Consider the following 19,628-nt stretch of genomic DNA (forward strand, 5'->3'; position numbering starts at 1 on the left):
TTTCTTCAATTGTGTGATTTCCACCAGGGGTACTGGTTGGACTATTCTTGCTTGGAATTGCTATTTCTTTTGGGTTGGGTGAAATTATGCAATTAATTGGCCGACTGGAGCCATTTGTTGAAATTTTGGGTAAGCTGAAATATTGCACTTGTTTGTTAAATTGGGAAGTTTCTATGCTATTTACATTGCTTCCTCCAGTTGGGTGCATCTAATTGAATTGCTGAGAAATATTCTGACCATTGCTTTCAACTACTAAGTTCGTTGAGGTTTCTTTTGGGATTCTGGTTGAGTTATTTCTAATATTGCCTATTGAATCAGGAGCTTGTGCTGCTTAATTTGCCCTGTTAGGAGCTGGTTTGCTTGTTAGAATTTTCTGTGACGGTTAACTAACGTGTTCATCTTAGTAACTTCAACTATTTTGTTGGGTGGAAGTGAATTCTGTGTGGTGAACCATTAGGTCGTTGAGATAATTTCACTTGCTTTTTTGGGTAGATGCCTGATTGCCAGTTGAGGGTATATTTTGAGTCGTTATTGCCGAATCACTGCACTACTGTTGCCTGACTTGTTGACTTGTTGACTGCTGGGGGCAATTGTTGAGCTTTTGGGTGCAATTGTTGAAGTTCTTGGGTGGGCTGGAATTTTAACAATTGTCTGTGATATTTTGGGGAAGAATCTCGGCCAGTGTTGTGCTTGTTGAAATTTTGGTTGATTTAATTCGGCAACTGCATTCCTTGTTGGCATTAGTAGTTTTTAATCGAGTTTTTGAGGACATTTTGGATGTTGGTTTATATTGTTGATTTGGAGGAACAGTGTCTGTGATTTTGGTCTGATCATTTGTGCAATTTGTTGACTCATTTGCGGACTTATTTGTTTCCTGGGTTTGTTTATTGACTTCGGTGGACTGGGTTCCCACCTACGGTTCCTCTACTTGCTCTATTCATTGGAATTCTAGTCGCCTATTGCTCTTTTTTAGAGGTTTAGAATCTTTCTTGTGACTAGATTAACACTTGGGGCTATTGCTTTACTACTGCTCTACTCTGCTATAGCAATTTCATTGATTTTGGACTACGTTTTGCACCAGTGGTACTGGTTGGGGGTATTTTGATTAGCATTTGTTATTTTCAATTAGTTGGCTACCTGATTGTGATTGTGTGGTTATTCTCCAACTTCTATACTGCTATTACTGGAATTGCTGCTTTTGAGTTGAGAAATTAACTGTCTACTTGGAGGCTTTGTTGAGATTTTGGGTGGACAGAGTTTTGCATTTGCTGGTTGAATTGAGTTGAGATGTCTCAGACCTTGGCCGCGTACTTCTATCACATCAGTTTCCGTGCACCATTCCAGCCTACCCTTTCGCCACTCGGGAGGGAAGTTTCGTTGCCCTCTTCTCTTTAATTGCTTTAATCCCTCCATTGAGGACAATGTAGGATCTAGGTGTAGGGGGGACAGCTATACTAGTTCTTTATTTTTAGTTTGTTATTTGTCCACCTCTCGTTCATTTTTTTTTTTCTTTTTAGTGATTGGCTCGTAAGTGCATGCCAAGGTTTGATGTTGGATTATTGTCTCTATTTCTACTTTTGCCAATTTTAATAATAAAAGGGTATCAAGTTAATGTGGTTGAATCCAAAAATATCTCTTTGGTAAATATCGATGATTGTTTTACTCTTATAATTTTTGGTTAACTTTCCTAGGCATAGGGAATGATTATTGGCATTTTCATGTGAATTGGTCCGGTTATTAACTTTAGTTCTCCATGTTTGAAAATGAGGCTAGCTGATGCAAGTTTTCTTTTGGTTCTTGTGTTATATTGAGTTTTTGTGATTTTTAGCTATGAATAAACTTGACTGTACTCCGCTATTAGTTACTACTGAATAACCGGGGATCTGCACCTAAAAGTGTTGATTCTCGCGTCAAAAGGTAGTAATTCCTATGAGTACGTGGTCACGTGGCGATAGAAGCTGAGTAACCGGGGCTCCTTCATCTGGCCAATGTTGGAGTTCGCGTCAAAAGGCTCTAATGGCTAGCGACTAAGTCTTTTGTTACTATTGAGAAAAAAAAAAAGAGAATCAAAAAAAAAAAAGAGAGAAAAGTAGAAAAAAAAATGTGAAAAAAGTGAAGGTTGTGTTAGTGTGTAATAAAAGTCAGCTTGCCGAATTATGGATTTAATGTTGAGATTTTGGTTAATAGTTGGACCATTTGCTGATAAATGTTGTGCGTCATTCCTTTTTCTTAGATTAGCTAACCTGAAATTAGAGGAGTTTGTGGTTTAGAAACTAACCGGAGTGATATTTCTTGGACTTGACCATTGATGCTTGATTATTATTTTTCTTGGTATCTTGGCAATTTGTTGGATAGAGCAATAGTCACTATCAAATTTTGGTGTTCGTTTACTATTCTTATGCTTGAGGACAAGCATGGTTTAGGTGTGGGGGGAATTGATAGGTTGGAATTTTATCATTTATTTTATAATTAATTTCTTCTATTACCTGATTTGATGTGGATTAATTGCGGGATTCTACTCACTTTTAGTATTTTGCATTTATTTCAGGGAGTAGAACGAAAATATAATAACAGGTTCTAATTTGACAGAAAAAGAGTCCAGATGATAGAGCTTGTCCTAGGGGCATTTTTGGAACAACAAAAACGTGAGCCCTTGTTGGGCAAATTGGGACGAAGTCTTCATTTTTCCGCACAGGAGCCGCCGCAAGAAGCACTACTTTATATAGGAAAATTGCGTAGGAAAAAAGGGAGCTTCTTCTTCCCCTTGAGGGGAGGCTGCCGCACAGGAGAGGAGGCAATACTTTGGAGTTTTTAGCTTTTGACTTTTCTTCTTCATTTTTAGTAGAGACACTTGGTAGCATAGAGTTTGACTTTTCCTTCTTTTGCTTTTTGGTAGTAGTTCTCCTCCGTGAGCCATAGGAAGACTAGTAATTACTTTTCTATAGCATGCTTTTTCTCATTGAGTTGGACGGATTGAATTTCCCCAATTTCAAGGGACAATAGCTGCGGCTCTCTTTACAATTTCTTGTGGGTTTAGTTCATCAAATATGAACTAATTCTCTCACTCTAGTCAAGGGACAACGGATGCTTTGGGTCATCTAAAATTGTGAGATCGATTTAATTTTATCTTTTTCTCTTATTTATTGGTATTTGCATATTCCCTGATTGCAGTGCTTATGGTTGTTTAATTAATTGATTGTTTTGGATCCGGATAATTAGTTGGACAACGGATGCTTTGGGTCATCTAAAATTGTGAGATCGATTTAATTTTATCTTTTTCTCTTATTTATTGGTATTTGCATATTCCCTGATTGCAGTGCTTATGGTTGTTTAATTAATTGATTGTTTTGGATCCGGATAATTAGTTAATTTAATAATCTATTATCAATTGAGGTGTTAAATCCGTAATTGTTTAATTGTTTCAAAATAATGATAACTGGCATGATTGGGTTTGTGTCAGGGGAATACGCGGGCTAATCTAAAATAACCCTGGTAGTGCGTTATTTGGTTAGAATAGGGCTCCTCTAATATGTAAGGCAATTGGGGAATTAAATTCTATGGGCGTACCTAAGATTATTTCTCAATTAGAGCAGTGATTAACGGGCGTACCTTAATCATCGACACAGTAAGGAGGGTGTGACAGCCCCACCTCCCCCTAAGGCGAACCAAAGGACTTGGCGGACCGCCTGCCCAACTCTCGCCGGGACTCTCGCCGGGACTCACTACAGTTCTCAATTAAAATACATCACTCACATCCAATAACATAGGGTACAACCTCAAGAATAAACAAAATAACATTTTTTAAACTTAGAATGAGATAAGATACATTACAAATCTCAAGTAAGGGTATCATTCCCCGAATAAGACAAAAGTCCTCAGCTCTCAAATAATTACATCAAATACTTATCAAGTGAATCGAATTCAAATTATATATGAGATATCCCTTCAGGCACTAATAACTTAATACAAGCGCTTTCTTTGGCCTCGTGCCCTATGGGGAAAAATTATTTTTGGGGGTCACTAATTAAGCCTCAGAACTTCCAATTCCAAACCTGTTAAGGAAAACAAATTGGGGTGAGCTAACGCTCAGTGAGGCCAAGGGAAAAACATGCAAGCATGCTAGCAAAGACACAATATGAAGCAATAACTCGAGTAACAAGTAACTGCGAAACATTAAGCAATTAGGGAATTTAATCACAATAAAAGGATACGGGAGCTCTCAGGAGCTAATCCACATGCGATCCAAGCTCAGGTAGTTGACCCTCCGTCAACTTTCACAGTTATCCATGTAGAACTCCACTTACTACCTCCAGCCACCATGACACCCTCTTGGATCCGTAACCAAACAAGCATGTAGGTGGTATCACTTAACAAGTATACCTAGCAAGATCCCTTATTTGGATCAAGCTATAACACTTCCCAAGGTTCACCAAGTTTCTCGACCAAGCCCTTGCCGGCTCGAGTTACAAGGCTAGCCAATGGGTTGGGGCGTCCCCCCCATTCACTTTTAGGTCGATGAGACGAAGCTCCAATCGACAAGATTTGGTCATAGCATTGAGACGGGATGAGCGGTACCTCCTACCCTAAAAGGGCATGATACATTCTGCCGCTCAATGCTCACGAAAAACACTTTAATTTGCATTCACATGTAACACGTATCACTTATCAAGCAAGCAATTTCATGAAAGATAGGACAAGGGCGATAAAGTACGCCCTAGCCTCATTAACTAGCAAGTACAAGAATCATTTCATTTATACACTTCACATGCACTTGATACTCATCAAGTATCAAAAATCAAAGTTTGAGAAATTAGCTCTAAGACGCTTCGCCGGGAGTTCCCTCGAAGTCCTCTTGAGATCCTGAAGGTATGCAATAATGCATTGTATATCAAATTCCAGGCCATACAATATTCGTGTAAAGAAAAGAAACAGTCAATTTTGACTCCAATATTCCAGTTTCCAAAGTATTTCAGTTCATAAGGAACCGACTTTCAAATGAGGTCTCAAGTGATAGGTGAACTCAAGTTCACCATGAAAATAGGTTTGAAATGCTCTAAGAGTTGTAAAAATGTAACCTAGGCCCTTAAAAGAACATTTAGGTTCAAATTGGAAATTTTCACTTTTCGAGTCATTCTTAGAAAAATCAATCCGGAAGTTCGGAAAGTCTAAAAATGGAAAATTTTACACCGTCAAAAACTTCATTCGAAGCATAACAACTTTACAGAGGGTCACTTTCCAAGAATCAACTCAGAAACAAGTCAATTTCTCCAAGAAAGTTTACTATGCATTGAAGATAGGTCAAAACAGTCCAAGTTTTTCCAATAACTTTGGAATTTTTGCCAAAATCATAGAATCAAAACCAGCCTTTGAAATTTGACATGCATGTAAATTTCCAATCCAGGTTTCAAATAAAAAAAACGGAACTCGATTCCGATGTTCCTAGCTCAAGAAATAAAAAGTTGAAGTTCGCTAAAATTCCTGGACTGTTGGCCTTTCCAGAAATTTTCCAGATTTAAAGCACTTCGCTAATTAGGCCGTATCTCACTCGATTCTCAGTGAAATTGAAAATGGCTGGTGGCTTTAGAAACTAGGTTTACAAGGCTATATTTGTGTAGAAGAAATCATTTCCAAAATCCAGACATAAGCGGTTCAAAATCAAGCAACAAAATGAATTTTCTGGACAGTCTCGGATGAACAGTAATAAACAGGCAGCCAACTTTCAAAACTCGCCACGAATCGCTCGGGACGAACTAGAAAATGAGCTTGGTACCATTTTAAAGCTCTAAGAGTCTAATTTCAAATGCCACAAATGGCACTCCATTTCGATCAACGAGCAAAACGTTATAGCTACACAAATGTTGCTGGTCAGAAAATTCTGGAGCTTGTTCCAGTTTTGCTTCTTTACTTGTAACTCAAAATTTAACCAACCATTTCGGTTGATTTTTGGTAGACATCCACAATACACATAGCACAACATATCTACACCAATTTGGAAGCTCAATTTGCACCAGAAAATTTTCGAAATTACAGGGCAGCAGCAAACAAGAAAGTCGGCAGCAAGTCAGAAATTTCAGACAGTACATTCTCCAAATTTCTAACTTTCTTCCAACTTCATTCCATCAATCATTCTATATACATGTAACATAGCACAATATCAGCAACCAAAACATGTTAATTCATCAAATCAGCCACCAATAAGCATCCTCAAGCCGTCCAACATGTCATGAAATTGCAATCAAATAATTAATCAACCAATCAACCAAAATTCTGCCATAGGTTGCAAACCCATGCTACCTTTCGCTCCATTTGAGCTATAATTTTGCAAGATTGAAGTGTGGGTGGGTGAGTTACCTCAAGAACTTAGTTGGACAGCTTTAGGGCAGAAATCTTGACTGAAATTCCTCCAAGAAAACCGATGAACAGCCCCCTCTTCCAAGCTAGGATCAAAGCCCTCTAATGGATGATGAAATTTGGAAGTGGATTGAAGCAAGTTTGTGAGGATTTTGGCTAGATTTGTTTCTTCCCATCTTCGGCCAACTAGAGAGTGACGAGAGGAGAGAGAGTGAAATCAGGTATTGTAATGAAAGTGGAGAGAATTGGTGACTTAATGGTTAAGTCTAAGTGTCAACTCATGCTAGGTCCGTTTAGGGTCTTTGCGTGTCCAATTTTCGCGCTCGTTTGCAACTTTTGTGCACTAAACCTCTGAGGTAATTTCCCTAGTACATTAATAGTATATTACTAGTAGTCTAATATCATGTTCTTAAAATCTCCAATTAATCAAATTAATGTGCCTGTCGGTGCCTTTTCGGCACGCGCGCGTATAAAGGTCAAACTTAAGGGTTTTCTTGTTTGAACTTGGAAATTCAACTTATTCGATTCTAAAACTCTAAAATATGATAATCCAAGTATGTATATATAACAATAAAAATCACGATAAGCAATTCATCTTGAATAAATTTGGGCATTAAAATAATATGCGCGTAAAGAACCAAGCGGAAAAATTTATTTTCGAGAAATTCATGTACTTTAGTATATTTTATTTTATTTTTATTTATTTTTTTTTTTGGGTAACTCGAGTACGAAATATTTTTAAAATGACCAATTTAACAATATTTTGAAATAATAAAATTATGGGTCCTCACAGAGGGGTTGACTGTCATCGCTTGTTTGGCAGTTATAACCTATTTATTAGTAAATAATTGGAATTGCCTTTGCTTATCGATGATCAATTAGGTGAACCATTGCTGAAGTTATCTCTTGGCTAGATCTTTAATTAGTATTATCTTGATTCTAGTGAATTTGAAAAGAAACAATTATTCCCAGTCCCTGTGGATTCGACCCTGCTCACCACTATCTACAGAAATTACTTTTAGTTTGAGCAGGTATTTATTATTGCACAGGCTTCGACAACCTGTCAAAAGTGAAACAGAAAGTAGCACAAAAGATCCGTCGTGCGTATCAATGAAATTGAATAAAATGGGCAAAATGAGGTATTTACTATTATTGCATAACCTTTTTGAGCACCCCCAACAAAATAGGAACAAAAATAAAAAAGGTTAGTACATACTGACTGATTATGCAGGTGATGATGGATATCATTATCATGTAATTTAATACTAAATGATTTTTTTTATGACCACCTTAACTTGATCGGGCAATGTATGGATGTGCTAGCAAGGGAACATATGGCTTTATTGTGCAATTGATTCCTGCCTTCTACCCCCTTTATGTCGTCCACATTGTGACTAAGATTTCATATGATTGCAAAATCAACATTCAACATTGCAAAATCAATACTATGGAAACATAAGATTTATTGTAGAATACAGGAGTAAAAAGATGTTCAAGCAGAATTGAGCCAATTGACCATCTTTCAAAACATCCAGTTCCTAGAAAGAAAGCCAAAGGTGTCTTCTTTATCTGCTCACACAACTGGCAACTTCAGCTCGGAGATTCAAACCAACAAACAGCTGCAAATCCAGATTTTATGCATTAGTACCTGCAAGAAGACATCGGGCGTGTTTGGATTAAGAAGATTTGAAGTAAAATAATTTACTTCACAAATTCCAACCACTTTTTTATCTTTCCAATCATCTTTTTATTTCATATATATCACATTACAAAAAGTGCTATAGTAATTATCTCAAATAAATCATCCAAATAAACTCTTATCCAAACAAACTCATCATTTTCCGAAGCACAACACATAACTTTTTTTTTTTTTTGGCTAAAATAGATTCTGAATAGTAGAACTGAGTTAGCTTGCAAGACTGGTCAATAAAAAAAAATCGTTTATCTAATAGAAAAATTGAACCACAATTTGTGACTATTAAATTCTCACGTAAATGCCCACATGGTATTTGGAATTTCGATGAGCTGAGAAGGCAAAAATGGATTAATGTGATCATCTACCAGAGCCAACAAAATTCCACTTTCTACTTCTGATTTTCAATCAAAATCATATTCAACCAAAAATCACCAGCATAAACTCCAATTAATCTCGATAAAACATTAAAGGAAAATAAAGATTACAACATTATTAAAAAAAAAAAATCAACCATATTGGTAAAATCACAACTGCACATACCAGTAGTCCATGTCCGCTGACCGGTGCCGAACCTGTGCAATAATAATAAATAAAACCTAACTACCACCTGAAGCAGTCAATAATCAATTCTAGTACTGGAGCAGGGACTCTAGGTGTGCAATGGGTTACTTGATTCATCCTGTTCCCAAAGAGTTTGCTTAATCCGATATACTTGAATTAATTATTTAACTGAATTCACTAACTAGTAGACAGTGGTAAGCAGGGTCGTCTCCTCAGGGACTGGAGAGAAATTTATTCCTTTTCGAATCAAGACAAATGGGGGTTTTCACGGTTAAATGCTAAAAATAAAGTAACTGCAGAAAATAATTAATTTGAAGAAATAATTGGAGAAACTCTAGCCAAGGGTACACTTCAGAAATGGTTCATGCACTGATCATCGAATCACAGATAATTCCAACATTTATTAATAGATTGGTTATAGTTGTCTCGCACGCGCTAAACAACCAACCCTTCCTTAATTTATCGATAGCTAAGGTACGACCGTTAGCTATTTCTCTAACCCAAAAACAATTCTAGGTACGACCGTAGGATTTAATTTCTAGATTGCATTAATAATTAGAAAGGCCCAATCCTAACTAACAAACACGCTACGAGGGTTTGTTTAAACTAGATCATATGCTCCCCTGACATAATCCCAATTACGCCAGTTGCTACTGAGGTAGAGATAACGAACAATTACGGATTCAATTACCTCAATTTAGCAAAATAGCTTACGTGAATAATCAATTATTGCGCACTAATCAATCATACATAAGGCTATAACAATTAAAATCAGGGAACATATAACTACTAATAAATGAAGAAAATAATTAAAAACGATTTAGATCTCACAGTAAACGTTAACCAATTCGTCAGTTGATCCCTCGGCTAGAAGGAAAGCTTAACCACGCCGCATAATTAAATCACCACACGAATTAATGGATTGCAAAGGCATTGCGGTTTTTTACCAGAAAACAAGGGATAAATGGTGTTTTTCCTGTTGGAAAATATTGTCAAACACCTGGCGTGTGTCAGAGGCCAGTGAGAAGAAAGAAAAACTAAAGCTATCCTGAAAGCTAAACTAGAGCCGTCTAAAAAAAAGAAAGATCTTCTTTTGCTTCTGTACGTCTTCCCTTAAAAAGCCAAAAGAAAGAAGCCTAAAAGCTATTTCCTGTGGTTCCCACACATGTGGACAAAGCCTCCAAATTACTTCTTGGTCCAAGTCTCTCTACGTTGCTTTCTTTGAAAGGCCAAAATGAAAAAATGCCTTTCACTAGCTTGTGGTCCCCACCAATTCAAGAGTCCAAGGTCCTTAGAAGTCTCCATTTCCCATAAAAGTCCCTCCTTTTTGGTAATTTTCTGCTTTGTTCCTGAAATTAAGTCCCAATACCAAATATAAGTAAATATTAATAATTAAAACAATATTTGGCAAGAATAAAAGGGGAAATTAACAACAAAATTACTAGCAATTAACACCCTATCACCCGCCACACCAAAATCCAAATAAATGAGAAACCACCCCATCCAGCTCATTCTTGTCCAATAATTCCTTCATAGCATCTAAAAGCACAATCTGGACACATCTTTGCGCCAACCTAAACACCCTATCCTCCACCTCCATTCGTTTCCCTTCCGTCCTCAATGTAATTGCCATCCCTGAATCATCCTTCTGAATCATACCCAGCTGTTTCTCAATATTCACACACAACACATCAAAAACCTCTGCATTTTCCAAAATTACCCTCTTCAAAACCATCATTTCCTCTTCCCCAATCTCCTCAACAGATTCTACAACCCCCTCCCTCTCCCCCTCTCCCTCTACTACCATCATGTCCGGCCTCAATCGGCTCAAACCCACATTAGAAATCCTATCCAAAACCCACAAACACTTACCATTTTCCTCGTCCAAAATCCTGAAACCGTCCTCTTTCGCCAAAAACTCAACCGGGATATTGAAATTTCTAAAGCCGCCTTCATTTCCCTGAATTCCATTCAACTCTACATGCTTTTTAACACTCTCCACCACCCTGTAACTTACAATTTGCACATACAACAAGAACTCAGCCCTCAATTTCAAGCTATTTTCGTCGAACGACCAGAGCCCCAGAACGGGTTCATTGAATTGCAAAAGTTCGAGGGTTGACAAAAAGGCGAGGAGGGATGGGGAAGGGCAGGAATGGTGAGACCAGAGGACTGAGTCGAAGCGGCCACCTTTGGCTACAATTGTTTGCAAAATTGATCGGGCAAGCTCCGGGCTTCGGACTCGGAGACTACGTAAAGTCGCCCGAAGTGGCTCGAATTGGGCTAAAAAGAGATGGTTTGCTATGAGTTTACAGAGGAACTCTGTTTCTTTGTCTTCCATGGATAATCTATGGAGAGATTAACAGGTATTGATGCATACATACAGCTTCGGTAAACGTCTCGGTTTCCGTCCAAAAAGGACCGCCGCAGCGGAGTTGAGATCGGTTAATATATAGTTGAAGAAATATGAGAGGGAAAGTTGGATGCTGGGATTATTATACTAGCAAGATGAGTTGAGCTGGGGATGCAGGAAAGCAAGAACGAAGGGGAGCAAGAAGGGTTAATTTCATTTTGCACCCTTTAAACTCAATTTTAGAAATGAAACACTCTACTCCCTAAATTATAAATTCCGTCCCACTTCAATGCAATTCTTAGACGGAACGCGAAAGAAAACTGATACTACTAGAATAATAATTATCACATTCCGTTGACTTATGAGTGTAACTGAAATGAAACAAAATATTTTAGGGACAAAAATGTAAATTCATGAGACCCAAAAAAAAAAATCCTCTCAATCCAATGACGATTCTTTTGTTGTACCTTCGTCTACTCATTCTTTCTTGTTCGTCTTAATTTAATGATCCCTTCTCCTTGTTCTACTCCTCACCAGCCCACCCAATAATCTAACTCTCTCACCTTTCCAACTCAAATTTTAATCTCCAAAAAATTGGCAAAAATTTCTAATTTGTTGAAATCCAAGCCGCAAGCGGTGTCTTGCCCGTCAATATAGGCCCAAACTCTAAGATAAGGCATTTTAAATTTTAGCAGTGTCTAGAATAGTGATTTCTGGACGAGTTTCTTGACATACAACTAGCAGAGATGAAAAGTTGCTGTCACTAAGGTTCAAGGGTACTGAGGATCTCAAATAACAACCACGAAACCAATCTAACGGTGCTAGAATTTTCAAACCTAGGTTATCCATGAAATTGGTTACACCAAAAAAAATTAGTCGAGGAATTCTAAAAGTCAGATGCAGTTAGGAAAAATTTATCACACCCCATTTTCAATCAATTTTGACATTGACCGCAAATGACTCTTGTTCTTCAACATTATCAACATTTCTTGGTTTTTTTTTGGACATGGTTTTGTGGGTTTCCAGAAAATTTGGACCTTTTGCTGTAAATTGAAAGTGGAAATTGGAAGCAGGGTGCCGCTAGATTTGAAGGTAGGGTTGTATTAATTGTGGGTAATGTTGAGTGTGAGATCGAAGCATTTTTGGGAGCATAGATGGTCTTTAATTTCCTTTGGATTCGTTTTGCAGCAGATGATTATGTGGATATTGGTTTTCAATGATGGAGAGATATGCATATTATTGATTCTGGTGTTAGACTTGGCTAAACTATTGATTGTATGCTGCAGGCGATGGTGGTACCTTCTGTCTGGTAGTAGAAAGGAAATAAGAAGAAATGCAAGAACAAAGGAAGAAAAAGAAAATAATGTTTGATTTTTAAGAGGTTTTAAGGGTTTCTGAATTGATATTTAGGTACCAATACATCTGGTTAATTTTAGTGAAAATGATAAGTTAACGGAATACGGGAATTATTCTGTTAATTTTGAGCATTTCGGGAAGAATTGTATTTAAGTTGGACAAAATTTATAGTTTAGAGAGCAAAGCGTAGTTTAAGGATGCAAATGATAGTTGGAGTAAAGAGTGCAAAGTAGAATTAACACAAGTAAGAGCTTAAATAGCAATGCTGAAAATGGGATTGTTTAACGAACAAATCATTGTTAGTATAAAGGTTAGAAGGTTTGATACTTGCAAAGTTTGATATTTTAATTCAAACTGACAAGCGATTGTTTAACGAACAAATCATTGTTGGTATATAGGCTAGCAAGTTTTAGATACTTGCAAAGTTTAATATTTAAATTCAAACTGAGATAAATGTGACATACATCTAAACTCGTAAATACATACATTAACAATTAACAGTGTAAAAAAGATTAATACTTAATGATATTATCAAAGCAACAAAGTCCACCTTCATATAAGTTGGTATTTCACATTGCTTCATAAACTAATTTTGTCAAAACATTCCCTCCAAAAAAAGCAAAGTTTTGTTAAAACATTGCAGTTTGCCCCCTATACACTTTTTTGCTTTTCCTTTTTCCCTGCTAATGGAGTCTGTTATTACTACGATGGTAGAATGTTCCCAATTGATACCTTACCCAATTTGTGCTTCTCGCGAATTTTGACCCTAAGTTGGGCTGCCAGAGCCAGAGGATGCGACTTGCACATAGATAAATTGTTCACTTAAAAATCCTTTTCCCTTCTGATTTTTTTTCTTCTTGGCAGTTCCTCCAATTATTTAACATTTTATCCTTTTTTTTTAATTTCTCCTTCCCCTTCACTTCCTTCTTTAACTTTTCTTTCAACCCGATATTGCCTAGGTTACTTACTAGGCCCTACTAACATTTTACATTCAAAATCATCAAGATATGGCATCAAAGTATGAGCCCCACCATGGCTAGATCCATAGCTTTAAGAGGCAAGGTGACTTATTTGAGCAATACATGGATATGGTAGTAAGGGAACATATGAATTTATTGTACAATTGATCCTCTCCTTTTATCCCCTTATGCTGTTCTCATAGTAACTGACATTTTCATATAGTAGCAAAATCAAAATTCAAAGAAAGTGGGAGCAAGACTATGCATTGTAAGTATAATGTATTGCATATTATTCAAGCACTAGATCCAAGCATAATATGGAAGCATTAAGATGTTCAAGCAGAATTGAGCCTATTGACTGCCTCCAAGAACATCTAATTCTTATAAAGAAAGACTATAGGACTATGTTTGAATCATCCATTTATTTTATTTTTTCAAATAAAAAGCCAAAGGACCTGTAAGCAGCTGCAAATCAAGAATTCATGCATTAGTATGAGAAGCCATCTTTTACCATGCATTAGTGAGCACGACCCATAGCTTTTGATTTTTTTTCTCTTTTTTTTGGACTGGAATAGATTTTGACTGGTAGAACGAGTTAGCTTGCAAGCCTATGTCTAGAATAAAATTCTTTACCTAATAAAGAAAAAATGAACTTCAACTTGTGGGTTGTATTAAATTCTTGAGTATACCTGTAGATATTAAGCTTCAAAATTTTCTTGATACACCCTGACACCAAGGAAAACATCTTTAATGAGATGTAATTTTCGGACAACTTCATTCATATGCATCCTGTCATTTGGTAATCGTGCAGAGCACTTGAGTCCAATTTTCAATAGGGAAATAATGCAATCAATCTCTCTTCCAACATTAATAGTTTTCCCTCCAGGAGTCATATTTCTGTTTTCATCTCCTTCAAGAAGAAGCAACGGGTCCACAATCTCAGGAACTCGTTCATGCAAAGCCCCATTAACATAGTTATGTAGATCAAGGTCGCCCACGAATATATCATCTGTTGGCCTCTTTCCTGTAATAATCTCTAGCAAAAGAATGCCATAGCTGTAGACATCCCCTTGAGTGGATGCCGCAAGACCCATTCCATACTCTGAGATTTTGTTTCTAGACATGTTATTATTGGGTAGTCAAATAAAAACTATAAAAAAACTAAGTGATTAAAATTAATCAAATGTTAGATTGGGGCATAATGGACCTTCTTTTATAACAAAGTGACTTAACTAAAATTAGCTACTATGCATCAGTGATTAGAGATCTCATCGTAATTATAATAAAAAAATTAAAAAGAATTAAATGTCCCAAAAGTTCTATATTTCTGTGCACAATTAAGTAACATCTTGACCATAAAAAGGTTGTAAATTATGATTACCTGGAGCTGCATAACCGATTGATCCTTTTATGGCAATGGTACTGCTGGTTCTTTGCTCGGAAGAAGTGTGGACGGGTTTTGGGAGAAGCCTTGCCAATCCAAAATCACCCACATGAGCAACAAGATCATTGTCAAGAAGAATGTTACTTGGTTTTAGATCACAGTGAACAATCTCAGCTTCGCAGTGGTCGTGAAGATATTGCAATGCTGAAGCCACATCAATTGCAATATTTAGCTTCTGAAGAAGATTAAGACTTCTTGAGCTTGTTGCCTGATCAGTTGTCTCTGAAGGATGCAGCCACAGGTCCAGATTTCCATTTCCCATCAACTCATAGACTAGAGCTTTGAATTCATCACCCTTGGAATCAATACTGGAGCAATAACTCACGATAGAAACGAGGTTTCTATGGCGAATATTTCTCAATGCTTTGCACTCGGCCTTAAAACTTTTCGAAGCTCCGTTCTTTTGAAGATCAAGAACTTTAACTGCTACAAGCTTGTTGCCATGTTTTTCTAGCCTTCCTTCGTAGACAGATCCAAAATTTCCTGAACCAATTAAGTTTTCTGGAGAAAATCCAGAAGTTGCACGAAGAAGTTCATGGTAAGAAATTTGTAAGAGCTTATCAACTCTTGTAGGCATGGTAGAGAATCCTGCCGCCATTCTTCTTTCTCCTTTTTGACAAACGAAGAAATACAACAACAATGCACCGAGAACCAGAAGCGTTGCTGGTAAAACAATGGACAGCAATATGACAACCTTCAGCTTTCCTCTGTTTTTCCCCTTAATCACTGGGCAAGGTGGGAACTCCAATTCTGGAATGCCTCCACAGAGTTTTTTGTTGCCAATCAATGATATTTGACTCGCATTGCTGAAAACTCCTGTGTTTGGTATCTCACCCTCGATGTCATTGTGGGAAAGATTTAAGTAGCTCAAAAACTGAAGCTTCTCAAGTTCTTTTGGTATTGGACCAGTCAAGTTATTACTTGAAAGGTCTACTTGCTGGATGCTCTTCAAAGAAGCCAAATTTGGTGGAATTGTTCCTTGGAAAAAATTGGATTGCATATAAAGATTCTCCAGATCTGAACAGTCAGCAAGTGATATGGGTATACCTCCAGCAAGTTGGTTGTGGGAAACATTGAAATCCACCAAATGTATAAGCTTTCCAACTTCTGGAGGCAGAGAACCACTAAACGAATTTTCACCTATTTTCATGTACATCAGTGATGAGTGCGTCTGCAAAAAATGAGGTGATATAATTCCAGTGAAGTTGTTTTGAGACATATCCAGATATTGCAAATTTTGACAGTTCATAAGAACATTGTCAAATATATTGCCCCCTTCAAACTGGTTAAATGATAAGTCCAGACGGTATAGACCTGTGGCATTGCATAGGGTAGAGACTATCTGTCCTGACAACTCATTTTGGTCTAGACTTAGAAATTGCAAATTTTGTAATTTGTCAAAATCTCTTGGAATGACCCCTGAAAGAGAGTTTAATTCAAGGCCAAGGAGATATAGGTTGACAAATTTTCCAAACCCTTCTGGAATGGTTCCTGACAGTTGATTTCCCCCCAGGAGTAGTTCTGTGAGTTGATTTGAGAGATTGGCCATGACTCTAGGTATATTACCTCCAAATTTATTGCCACTCAAGGAAAGATTTCTGAGATTACTGCAGTTGGTCACTGATGCAATAAAGTCCAAGTCTCCGGTAGAATTATTCCCAAAGAAATTAAGAGCAAGATTTAATAATTGAAGATTTGTAAGATCTCCTAAATTAGTTGGGATTTGGCCTTTAAAATTATTTCTAGCAAGATCGAGTACCTCAAGCCCAGAAGCATTAGTGATTGAAGTTGGAAAGTTTCCATACATGTTGTTCCCCCCAACATACAACATTTGTAGATTTGGTAGGGTGAGACCTATGTTGGTTGGGAGATTGCCATGAAAGGAATTGCCGGTCACTGAAATGACAGTAATGGCTGAACTATTAAAGATGGAGGCAGGGATTATACCAGATAGTTTATTTTCAGCAGCTGCTAACAGAACCAACCTTAAGAGCCCCATCTCCATGGGCAAATTTCCCTCCAGATTGTTCAAGTCGAGACCGATTCGGATCAATGATGATAAGTTCCCAATGGAAGAGGGAATCTGTCCCGTCAAATTGTTTGATAAAAGATTTAACTTTTCAAGCTTCTTCAAATTGCTCAGCTGATCAATAGGAATCTTGCCTTCTAGCTTATTCTCCCTTAGGCTAAGTGTTATCAACTCTGAGCAGTAGCTCAGGTTTGCTGGGATTTTTCCACTGATTGCGTTACTTGACAGGTTCAAGACTCTCAGCCTGAAGAGGCGACCGAATTCTTGGGGAATCCCACCATGGAATTGATTCTCCCCAAGTTGGATGAACCTCATGAAGCTGAGATTTCCGACATGAGGAGATATGGTTCCAGACAACTGCTTATCCCTTAGAGTCAAGGCCGTCACCCTTTGATGTCGAGTACTGCAGGTGACTCCTTCCCACTGACAATGGTGTTGTGAATGGTTCCAGGAATTCAGGACTCCAAACGGGTCATCATATATCTGATTCTTGAATTCAAGCAGAGCCAGGCGATCAGTCTCATTTTGAAATTTTTTGGAAGCTGAAACATGGCTTACTGAAAAGGTCATGGCAACTGAGAGTAGGAGAAAAATGGTTGCTAATGTCGATGAGCGAAGTCCCCACATGGTCTTTGTTGGGATTGGCTACAAACTGATGATTGAATGATAAAAGTTTCTGCGGAATGGGAACAATAATGTTTGAGCTGTTATAGAATCTTGTGTATAGCCCACACAATTGGAACTAATTTTCTGCGGAAAATGAGCTAAACCTCGTTGTCAGAACTTAATACAGAAATGGTCAGTAAGCTTCCACCAACTTGCAATTTACGCATATCGACCATGACTAATTTACAGAAATGGTCAGAAAAGTTTTTTTTTTTTCTCAAAACATGAGAGATGAAACAATTTGGTGGTCCCAAGATCTTTAATGAAACGGAAAGAATTTGCTCGATCATCTTTCTTCCTCGTGCACAAATTCTTTCTCAATAAAAATTAGAAATTCATTGAATATTCATCATGATCGTGATTAGTGCAAATATTCATTGTGTACTGTTGATGAAGCATTTTCCAATACCGGAGACCCTTAGCCATGGGAACTTCTATTCATTGTTAATGACAAAGCAATCATGACTTAATAGCTACTCAACTGTTCATATTAGATAAATTCATCGTATTTCATGCACTCAGGTCGATATTTTTGTGGTTTACCATTTTGCATCCATATAATTTTCATGTTAATTTTAGGAATTTTCATAGTTTATTTATTGTTTAGAAATGTCATGATTTGGAGTCTTTTTTTTTTTTTTTTATAGGTGGACTCTATTTAGAGAGAGCTGGTATTTTTTTTTTTAGGTGGACTCTATATCTTGTACGATAAGACAAAATTTTTTTATCTACAATATTTACTAATATGACAAACCGGTTAGAACAATAAAGCATAGTACCTGCAAGAAGAAAGGAGACATCCTTTTAAGGAAAAAGGATTAAGGCATATTGACATTCTTTTCCATGCATTAGTACCTGCAAGAAGACATCCTTTTCCATGCTACTGAGCACAACACATAACTTTTGTTTTGTTTTATTATTTCTTTTGGCTAAAATATATTCTGAATAATAGAATGAGTTAGCTTATAAGACTATATCAAGAATGAAATTGCTTTTCTAAAATATAGAAGCAATAACTTCCAGCTTATACATACATATATATAAATCTATATACACACACGCACATATACATATATGCATATATATATATATATAATTGAAGAATGAGTTAAAAGTGATTCAAAAAATTTATTCCAAATACGCTAAATGATATGAGCGGAGAGAAAGTGTGACATGACAAAATTGAGAAGGGAAAAAAAAAAGACAACAGTGATTGTACCTCCTAAAAGTTCTATATTCTGCTTCACAATGGAAAACAGAATTGAGTACTCTGCCTCACAATGAAAAACAGAGTGAGTTCAACTGCCAATAACATCTTGACCATAAAAATTTGAAAATACCTGTGGCTGCATAACTGATTGATCCTTTTACAGCAAATATTACTGCTGGTTCCTTGCTCGGAAGATCTGTTGATGGTTTCTGGGAGAAGCATTGCCAATCCAAAATCACCCACACGAGCAACAAGATCATTGTCAAGAAGAATTTTACATGGTTTGAGATCACAATGAACAATCTCTGCTTTACAGTGGTTGTGAAGATACTGCAATGCTGAAGCCGCATCAATTGCAATGTTCAGCTTCTGGGAAAGATTAAGGCGTCTTGAGTTTGTTGCCAGATTGGTTGTCTATGCAGGATGCAACCACGTCCAGATTTCCATTTTCCATAAACTCATAGGCTAGAGCTTTGAATTCATCACCCTTGGAATCAATACTGGTGTAAAACACATGTTTTTTATTCATTTTTTTAAATTTAAGTGGTAATTTCCTTCGGATAAAAAAAAGTAAAAAGATTAAAGGGTTAATTGGAGGTTAGGAAGGAGATAAGATGGGATAAGAGTTCACAACCAATTAAAACTCTTATCTAAACCACCAGGTAGTGGGTAGTATTAAGGATCTAAAATATCTGTCTAAGGGTTTAAAGAAATAACGATACTCTTATTTCTCATTATCGTCATTTCCTTAGAACTAGAGCCGGCAGAAGACGTCACTGTCAATCAAACAGACAACTAGGCACCTGTAAGTTCCAAACTCACAATAAAAATTTTCTTTTAAATCTTATTAGTTTCATAAATTATTTTAAAGACTTTACGAGTATGTATATTACGTTATATATATATATATATGCTTGTATGAGAGATTTAGAAGGATAGTTGCCATCTGTCAAAAAAAAAAAGGGTATTTCGCGAATTATGCGCTTTCCAATGGGATTAATCT

General features: G+C 36.9%; 2 protein-coding genes and 1 long non-coding RNA gene across 3 annotated transcripts; all 3 read right to left on the minus strand.

Moving 5' to 3' along the window:
• Nucleotides 1–3,783: 3,783 nt before the first annotated feature.
• Nucleotides 3,784–6,596, minus strand: LOC113702720 (uncharacterized). Its single transcript, XR_011819744.1, has 2 exons — nucleotides 6,352–6,596; nucleotides 3,784–4,052 (listed from the first exon to the last, which is right to left on the minus strand). It is a non-coding gene; the product is annotated as an uncharacterized lncRNA (long non-coding RNA).
• Nucleotides 6,597–13,513: 6,917 nt separating this feature from the next.
• Nucleotides 13,514–17,574, minus strand: LOC140012606 (putative receptor-like protein kinase At3g47110). Its single transcript, XM_072060872.1, has 2 exons — nucleotides 14,658–17,574; nucleotides 13,514–14,378 (listed from the first exon to the last, which is right to left on the minus strand). The coding sequence occupies exons 1-2, from the start codon at nucleotides 17,374–17,376 to the stop codon at nucleotides 13,975–13,977; spliced, it is 3,123 nt and encodes a 1,040-aa protein (XP_071916973.1). The 5' UTR covers nucleotides 17,377–17,574; the 3' UTR covers nucleotides 13,514–13,974.
• Nucleotides 17,575–18,172: 598 nt separating this feature from the next.
• LOC140012800 (probable LRR receptor-like serine/threonine-protein kinase At3g47570) lies at nucleotides 18,173–19,154 on the minus strand. The gene is made up of 3 exons (XM_072061112.1): nucleotides 19,028–19,154; nucleotides 18,756–18,963; nucleotides 18,173–18,194 (listed from the first exon to the last, which is right to left on the minus strand). Exons 1-3 carry the CDS (start codon nucleotides 19,152–19,154, stop codon nucleotides 18,173–18,175), a joined length of 357 nt encoding a protein of 118 aa, XP_071917213.1.
• Nucleotides 19,155–19,628: the final 474 nt, after the last annotated feature.

Source organism: Coffea arabica, chromosome 8e, assembly GCF_036785885.1.
Source record: "Coffea arabica cultivar ET-39 chromosome 8e, Coffea Arabica ET-39 HiFi, whole genome shotgun sequence".
Taxonomy (NCBI): Eukaryota; Viridiplantae; Streptophyta; class Magnoliopsida; order Gentianales; family Rubiaceae; genus Coffea; species Coffea arabica.